This window comes from Gavialis gangeticus, unplaced genomic scaffold (genome assembly GCF_001723915.1).
Source record: "Gavialis gangeticus isolate Ggan-Ray unplaced genomic scaffold, GavGan_comp1, whole genome shotgun sequence".
NCBI lineage: Eukaryota > Metazoa > Chordata > Crocodylia > Gavialidae > Gavialis > Gavialis gangeticus.
Window position 1 is genome coordinate 94,204,049 of NW_017728992.1, and position 9,291 is coordinate 94,213,339.

The window sequence follows — 9,291 nt, forward strand, 5'->3', positions numbered from 1 at the left end:
CCCCCCCCCCCCCCTTTTTTTTAACAAGGACAAACAGCATCAGATTCCATTATTTCTGATCTCTGGTCCATTACAATAAAATGGAAAGGTTGCTGTTTACAAAGTATCTGTGATTTACCAATTTTATTCATGCTTTTTCAAATACCTACTGAATTTTTAAGCATATTGCACAATCCAGATCGTTTACTTCAGTTGCACCACAGTACTGTCAACTAGCTTCTAACAGCTGCAGTTAAAGGATTGTGGCAAATTTGGCCTTTAATATTAGCTCCTGCTTGTAAAGCCGTACAACTTTTTGAAAAATCCTTTCACATGTATGTGTAAACCTAAAGAAGATATGATTTTGATTTTAATTAAATATGAAAGTACAATATTTAATCAGTGCTATGTTCCTTGGGTTGTTTTATTTTAGTGTGTCTATAATTTTCATCATTTAATGTACCAGGAGAATCTGAAGTTGGCAGCTGTGAGTGACAGCTGGGTTTTTGGCATCTGTGAAGGAAGGAAGGTTGGAATTGCAGGATAAGTATACTACCTGGATGGTTTCTGAGATAATCGGCAATTAATTGGCAGTATTTATTTATGTCAACAAAAGAAGGTAGTGTGTTCAAAATCACCTAAAGACAACCAGTTCTGATTGGCAATCAGTAATTAGCTGCTGCCTGCCTTCCTTGGGTACTTCTGTAACGTACATAATTAAGATAAATGGATCATTTCACATTTTTTCTCAGCTTCTGCTTCAGGCTGTCTTCAGACCTAGGCAGAAATTCCTTCATTGTTTACATTTAATTTATATTTGGAAAGTTTGCAGTTGTGTGCAAATATTGTTTGGTTGGTTGGTGTTTTTTAACGAATGGTTGGATTCTGGAAATTATTCTATGGCAAGGGAGGAACATTCTGTAGCAAATTCTGCCAATCAAGGAATTCCAACACCTAGCATGTGGGGCCTTCTCTACATTGAGAATCAGGCTCAAATCCAGGGGCCACTCACCCATACCTTGGTTTCAGGCAGCATAGCTGACATTTTCTGAAACCGTGGCAACTCTATTTTGATGACTGGAGAAAGTTGATGCTAGAAAATGTCTCTCTTGATACTAAAACAAGAACATATTAATTGGTTAACTTCATTTTTTTCTCTGTAAGGCCTTAGAATAAACTGCTTTTCCATTTCCTAATGACTAAGTAATTTTGCAATGTAATATTGACAACATGATCTGTGTTTCCCTTTTAACCAGTTTTACAAAATACAGATTTTGGGTGTGAACAGAAGCAACATTTAGAATGTTTCAAACACCTTTGAACTGCTTTAAAATACCAGCATGTACAAACATGCATGTCCTTTGAAATGTTCCAAAGGTGGCTGAAATGCTTCAAAATAGAATCCCTTGAAATAAGGTACTATTTTGAAGCATTTCACTCCTTGGTATGTTCGTACAAGGACTGAGAACCCATATGTCCTCCAGAATAGTTATGCTCCCCTCTCATCCCTGTTCCCCATTCCACAAGGGAGGGAGGACAGGACCAATACCCTGACTGATGGTCTGGCAGACCACAGTCTGGCAGATTGTCCAGCTATCAGGTCATCCTGGGTCCTGGCCATGCTGGCACTGAGGGTACTGCTGGGTTCCAGGGCACTGCTATGACCTTGCATGACTACCAGAGACACCCATGCTCCTCTGTTTCTCCCTTGCCAGACACCTGCTGACTCCTAGGCCCCCCTCTATCACCAGTGCCAGGCTGTCCAGTCCCAGTCCCCTCTACCTCTCTGTTCTGGAGAGAGGGGAAGAGAAGAGTTTTTGGGGAATGTGGTGCTGGAGGGTCAGAATCCCAGCAGCAGGGAGACAGGGAGCCTCTTCTTACAACCACAGGCTCCCACTGCCTTTCCTACTACCCCTGCTTCCAAATCTCTGCTGACCTCTTTGCTCTGGCACTCAAAACATCCTTGACTCTCCCATTTTCACCCCCAAGAAGCCAGGAGCAGATCTGCTAGTCAGCAGAGCCTCCTGTACGGTCGCCTGATTGGAGAGACTCATCTACATGCAACTGCAGTAGTTTTGAAGTGCTCTAGCCAGGTGGCACCACGGGGGCTGTATATGCATCTTATGGCTAAACCAATACATTTTTTGGAACGTTTCCAAGCCTGTTATGCTTGGAAAAGTTTCAGAAGTTACTTCTCTCTGCACCCTTAAAGAAGTGACATGAAACATTCTACCTTTTTCTCCCCCCAAAAATTCTTTGTATGTGAAATGTTTGCACCATTCTGTGTTTTAGGCTCTTGTTACCAGAGGCACCTCCAAAAAAATTCCTTACATTGGGTTCCAAATTCCGCTACAGTGGAAGAACACAAGCCCAGACAAGAAGAGCCAGTGCATTAATAGATCGACCTGCACCCTATTTTGAGCGTTCTTCTAGTAAACGTTACACTATGTCTCGCAGTTTAGATGGGGGTAAGGTCCTTTTAATTGTGTTCCTTGGACTTGCTCACAAATTCTAATTGAAATGAGTGTTAGCAGAAAATAGATATAAACCTTTTGTAATCTCATATCCCTTGAGCTTCTTCTGAATGAGACCTGTAAGTATATGCATGTTAACTCTTTATTGTAAGTAGATACCCTTTCTGCTGCTTTTAATAAGCTTGCGCAATCTGGGAAGAGAACTAATTTTTTTTATACATATTAATAGTCAGATTTTTAAAGCTGTGATTTAGGACGGAGCGCCCTAGAACTCCTGCTCAAGTGAAGCTGACCAAGTAAAGTATTCAGTGCTCCTGACTGACATAGAAGCACAAGTCTCACTCATTTTCAAAGGGACTTGTCCTTCCCTGTTACCAAAACACTTCTGAAAATACCATCCATAATCTCTTGTCTGCAGTCAGTTCTGGACTGGGAAGTTAAAGGAAGCTTCTCAACTTCCACTTTTACCCCTGTGTGCTGGCTGCTTTGGGTAGTACTACCTAGTACTGCTGTCCATTTATGTATTAAGAACACAAAGTGCACACAGCGGAAACAAGACTCAGAAATTTTACCCATATTAACTTTGGCTTCTTACTGCCAATGTCAGTTGTGTGAATCTGAGCAGTCCCTACAGCAATCTGTGTAATCCAGCTCCTCTCTTCTTGCCTCCTGGTACAAAGCCAGGCCTTATCACCCATCATAGAGCTCAGGCTGATTGGTGTTCGAGCTGGGTGCTGGATTTTAGGCCATCAAAGGAAAAGAGATGTAGCAAAGTCCTCTTTTGTAATCAGTCTTTTTCCAGGAAGAACAGGGAAAGAACCAGGTTCCTAGTTTTAAAGACTACAAAAGACCCTCCTCAGTAATTAAGTCCTTTTTTGGGCTGCTCAGAAAGGTTCGCATTGATTTTTTGTTTGTTTGTTTTGTTTGTTTTGTTTGTTTGTTTTGGTATATATGGTTTGGTTTGGTTTGGTTGGGGGGGCCGGGGGGTTATGTCTGTTGGTATGTTTCTGATTTGTATAGCAAACCAGGCTCCTTTTCTCCCAGGTTTAAATGAATAAGTGGTGGTGTTCTATGGAAGTTTAAATATTTTTAAAAACTGAATGCTGACAAATAGGCCCGTGGCAGATGTTCAGTTAAAGGTACCATGGGGTCTGAACCGCCATCCCAATAATCACATCTGCCATGTCACACATACATAGCGGGAGGCATGATAGTGGGATCCCAACGACGCCATATTGCCGGTGTGGGGAGGGGATGGGGAGGTCTGGGATCATGATCCTGGGATCCCTCTGCAGCAGCAGGTTGGGTGCCTGGTGTCCCCAGTCAAGCTCCAGACTTTAGAAGCCCACCTGGGCCAAAGACTCCATGAGGTCCAAGGACTGGGAGATCTGATCAGCTTATCAGGGCTTCCGGTCACAGGAGCCCCAATCAGCTGACTAGACTCCCAGCCCCAGGAGCACATCTAAGCCCATGGGGCTAGCCAGGCATTTGCTTAGTGGTGTGCTGGGAACCAGTCACAAAGTTATTAAATTTTCATACAGTAAATTTGTGTCTTATTCCTTATTTTATTGCACCCTTAATTTAATTAACTGGTTAATCATATCTTAAGTGTAAGGATTGCCAGGGCCATAGGTATCACAGATGCTGCAGAAATGATACACAATGAATATTTCTGAGGTTAGGAGGAGGAGAAAAATCTAAACAAACTAATAACAATCCATCTCCCTCTCCAAAATTGATACTTTTGCTGCTTATCATGCATAAATTTTAAACCTTTTAATATGCTTCATACTTGTTACCAAGCAACTGGTGACCCAGCTGCTGTGCATGCATCTCAAAGCACATGTTATCCTTCCGCTTTACTTTTATGTTAATCGTTTGTGATCTTTAAGCTGGGCCTCCTTCCCTCACCCCCAAAAAGTTCATCTAAGAGACAAGAAATATGAGTGCCTTTCCAGTGATATTTTGGGAGCTGCAAGAGTTAGAGATGTGTTAATTTGCTTAAAAATAATAGAGGAGAACAAAAGATTCTTTGGTATTCTTTCAAATTTGCTTACCTATGTTGTAGTAATGCATAAGTGATTCTGCATTATATGTGATCGCTTTATAGCAGATATCCAATAAACTGTTAAGCATGTGAGAAACTTTATACAGGTGAATAATCCCACCTATTTGGGAACTACTTACGGTAATGCAGCTATTCATGTGCTGGACATGGGTATATATTTGTAGTGTATTGGTTAATCTGTTTTTTACATTGGATTAATTAATATGTCTCGTGATATTTATTGACCATTTAAGACCCAAAGTACTAATAGGAAAGCCATGCAACCATGCCCATGTCCTGATTGGTATAGTTTTATAAATAGTCCCATTGTTCTGAACACACTATTTTTCTAACTTATTATTTTTTTAAAATAGTGAACATACTTGACTAGAAGGTTTTTAGAAGGTGCAGGGGAGCTGTTTCTTGAATCTCGGATGTTAAGCATGTGTTACATTAAATACATTACAATTGTCATTTCCTGTAATGCAACACAGCTATCTATAAAGCATTTGCTTTGCATTAAGTTATTGTGGCAGATTTAAAAACTTCCCTTCCTCTTATACTCATGGCTAAAGTTATTAATGTCTTTTTCCTTCTGTTCCCTGCCTAATAATATAAGCTTGCTAATGGGATAATAATGCATAAATGCACACATTATGAATGTAGTGTGCATAGAAATAATGTGTGCATCTGTGTTTATGCATACACAACCCATATCTTTAGTTTTGAGTAAACATGCAGCAAATTTTATTTAAGAGTGTGTGTGTGTGTGTGTGTGTGTGTGTGTGTGTGTGTGTGTACACATACACACACGTTTCTGGATTCCTGAAACATGGCATTCTTATGTTTTCAGCAAGTTTTATTAACCCAGCTTCTCATTTTATTCAGGCCTGCAGGACAAGCTTATTTTAGACTTTATCTCTTCAAATTATATTTGCTTTTAGCATCAGTGAATGAAAACCATGAAATGTACATGAAGGATTCTATGTCTGCTGCAGAGGTTGGTACTGGCCAGTACACCACAACAAAGGGCATCTCTCAAACCAACTTGATAACCACTGTGACTCCAGAGAAAAAGGCAGAAGAAGAGAAAGATGAGGAAGAGGGCAAAAAGAAAAGAGAAGAAGAAGTCACTCCTGTCTCAGCAGCACGCCATGACACAAAGGTATGGTTTACAGGATTTCTATTAAACTGACTCATCCATAAAACATTTGAAGAAGCACAGTAATTATTATAAAGGCAGAAAGAGCCAAATTCAATAAAAATAAGAACAAGCAGACTACATGTGAAATGTTTTGGTAGCCAATATTTTTATGGTGCTCTGTAACCTCCTTGCATATGAGTGTGTATGTGTGTGTACAATGCTTTTAAAATTAATTCTTACTTTTGCTACTTGGATCTGGAAGCTGTTCACATTTAACAATCAATGTGATGTATTTTGTACCACTTCCAAGAGCTATTCAGGGGAGTGTCTAAAAGAAGTAACACATTTTACACTTCTGCTCTCTCTTATTCTCTTCCTTTCTCTCTTCCTCTCTTCCTTTTGTTTAACTTGTTTTGGTTGAGCAACATTTTTTTTTTTTGTATAGGTCAGGCTTTTAAATGATCACTTGGTTTTGCCCTATTTCCTTTGTGGTCATATTCCCCTTACCTAGCACCAAGTGAGCATTTATTCTACTAACTTCTGGTTGCTACTGTGCTATAAAATGCTTTTTTCTGACCAAGTAAGGTTTTTCCTTCCCTCTTACGAAATTTTGCATTTGAAGGTCTGTTTTTCCTGCCAATTCTCTGTTCCTCAGGCATGTGGTATAAATGTGTCCCTTACCACATCCTCTCTTCCTGCCATAATAAATAAATCTGGAATTAAATTTGCTTCATTTCTGAAAAAAAGTAAATTAGACTGAAAAAGAGCAGGAATTGAATTTGAACGATTAGTACTGAAGAAAGCGCAGGAGGAATCAGATGCAGCTAAATAAATCCTCCTTCTCTTCTACATCACTAATTTACTGTTTGAAGTATTTGTATCTAGAACAAAATGCAAAGGGATGTTTCTTGAACTTAAGCATTACACACTCTAGTGTGTGCTTTCACAAGGGATGGAGCCAGCTTCACATTTTTATACCCACCAAAAAAGGATTATGAATGCAAAGCTGAGAGCTTGAGCTTTTGGCTGCATGTGAGCTATAGGCCTGCCCTGAGCCAAGGAATGAGTCCTTAAGCAAATACCTACAATTAATTTACAGGTGCAAAAATTCAGGAACAGAAAGTGTAGGCACAAATTTGATTCTAAAAGAGACCATGCATGTGAATATATGGCATTAGCTCTAGATTTTTTTTTTTAAAGAGAAAACTACTTCAAGCCTTTTTTCTAGGTTTTTAAATGAAAATTAGATGGACAGGAAAAAGAAAGAAAATACCATGCTATCCTAAGGGGCTTGTTAGCTTAGGTCAGTAGAGAGGCTCAGCTGCACTTCAAAGGAGGCATATGGCTAGAAAATGCAGAAGACAGTTTAAAAAGAACATTTTGACAGTACTTAAACTCTCCCAGAATATATAGTCTTTTTAAAAATACAATTATTGTGTTTAAATTGTCATTTAACGGGTCTGAAGTTCTAAAAAGGGTATTAATGACATGCAGTCTTGTTTGCGTTGATGCCAACAGGAGCTTTGTTTCTAGTTTTAATGAGGTCAGGATCAGCCTGAAGAAACTACTGGACAATTCCTGTTTAAAAGAAATCTCTTTTTTTGTTTGTTTGTTTATACTCCTTCATTTCTTCCAGGAAGAGATTCTGCCATGAGATTGAGCATTGCAGTTTTAACTATTGGTATTAACAAGAGTCTAAATGTTAAAGCCTCAGGCTTGTAAATAAATAAATACAAATGTTATAAAATAGTAGAGAAGGGAAGAATTTACAGAAATTCACAATACAAAAGGAGTGTTTTATGTATCTCTCAATTAAGTAGAACACCAACTTGAAATCTCTTTGGCACCACAAGACGGGTATGGCCTTGCATAGTATTTTAATATGAAAGTACGGGCAGATGGTTACACTAGGAATTGATTTTGTATAGGAACATCTTTCTGTTTAAAAACATATACTTTTGTTTTTTACTAATTCTAGGATTCTAAATTTTATAATATGGGTCTGCTCATTTTCAAAAGAAATATAGACTGTTGTATATTAAATACATTATTGAAATCAACAAGGCTTTCTGCTTAGAAAATAGGTAAAAGGAACATCATAGGAAACTTAGGAACTATAAATATTTGGTTTAAGACCTTGGTCCTATTACTAATGGGGTTAGTAATAACTGTGCTCAAAAACTCTGTCTCTAAGGCCCTTATCCTTTCATAGTTTTTTTTAAGACGGGTGCTTGTTTCTGCCTAGAGCCAGTTTCAGCATCAGGGCCTGCAACCGTGAAAGCATTTGAAATGTAGAAAAGCGGGCTAAGGAGGCAAGTGAGTAATGGAGTGCTTCAAGTAGTCGCATTCAGACTATGGAACCAGTTCTGTCAGTTCATAACTGGCCTCATTGAATTTTACCAACAGTATTTACTATAAATCAACACTGTGATCAAACTGCTAACATTGCTTGGAATACTAATAAACTACAAGGGAGCGTGTTGGGACCCCTCTGTCTATACCATGATTGAGTTGGTTGTGCTATGAATGACAGGGTGCGCCCAATTTAAAGTACCATAACATGGAAAAGCCTCCATAAAAATGTTCCACATATAATGTAGAATAATTTTATGGCTTCTTTGTCTGTTGCCTTAAACTGAACATGTGGCATATCCACACATCAGGGCTATCTGGGGCAGACGACCCAGTCAGCTGATTGCCAGCCATGGCCCTGGGTCACACAGGGCTGCAGGCACCTAGCTTTCAACTTGCCCATGCCAAAGGAGGCCTGGGTCATAATCCTGGGATCCCTCTGTACTGGCAAAAAGAAATGTTGTGATTAGGATCTGACCCTCCTCGTGCCTTCTGCCATGCGTGTGCGCCATGGAAGGAGGCAGGATTTTTTGGAATCAGAGATCAGATCCCATGCTTTCTTGAAATGAACATGTCAGGGCCCCTAGTTCCACAAAGAGCTAGTATGTGTACTCACGTGCTGGCCTGCACCTGTTTCCTAATTTGTTTAATGGCTTCCTAATGGTATTGCAACTTAATATGAAGCAATAGCAGAAGTTGATAGTTGACATTCATAGTAAATTACAGTGGCCTTTCTATCAAAGATATCAGGTGTATATTTTGCCCCTTTAAAAAAGGGTAAAATTCACCCTTACAGAACAAAGCTAGAGAAATCTGGCATTGTATAAAGTCCAGCTGGAACCAACCAGGCTGCATGGGTTATCTCCCTAGTTAGAACCCCAAAGCATGGGTAGAATACTAGCTAATACGGGTGTGCAAAGTGGGCCCTATTTGATTTGAATTTGGATTTGGCCCAAATCAGGGACAGTGATTCGATTTGTTGATTCAGATCACTGTCCCTGATTCGATTCAGCCGAATCTGAAGATTCAGGGCTGACTCAGAGAATCAGCGATTCAGAGAGAGGCACAGCGTTAAAAGTTTTTTCTACATACCTCGAGGTACAGGCATAACTCATGATCGCTATGATACCGAGGCGCATGGAGCATCCCACAGGAGTGTGGTTGGGGCCTCAACATGCTTGGTGGTGAACCCGAAAGTGGAACAGAAGTGCCTCTGGTCCACTTCCAGGTCTGATGGGAAAAGTGCTCTGCATCTCCCCAGCTCAGCAATCAGCCACAGGGGGACCCCAGGTGCC

The 9,291-nt window shown here is 39.9% G+C and overlaps 1 protein-coding gene across 10 annotated transcripts in view; it reads left to right on the top strand.

Annotated features, from left to right (window-relative positions):
- EPB41L3 (erythrocyte membrane protein band 4.1 like 3) overlaps positions 1-9,291 on the top strand; it is a 108,718-nt gene that overhangs the window by 73,856 nt on the left and 25,571 nt on the right. For 6 of the 10 annotated variants that reach the window (XM_019525657.1, XM_019525663.1, XM_019525707.1 and 3 more), the window contains exons 11-12: positions 2,272-2,447; positions 5,445-5,665. In XM_019525657.1, coding sequence (XP_019381202.1) covers positions 2,272-2,447; positions 5,445-5,665 — 397 coding nt within the window. The remainder of the gene's footprint in view (positions 1-2,271; positions 2,448-5,444; positions 5,666-9,291) is intronic. The other 4 variants (XM_019525670.1, XM_019525698.1, XM_019525681.1 and 1 more) reach the window with 1 other exon arrangement.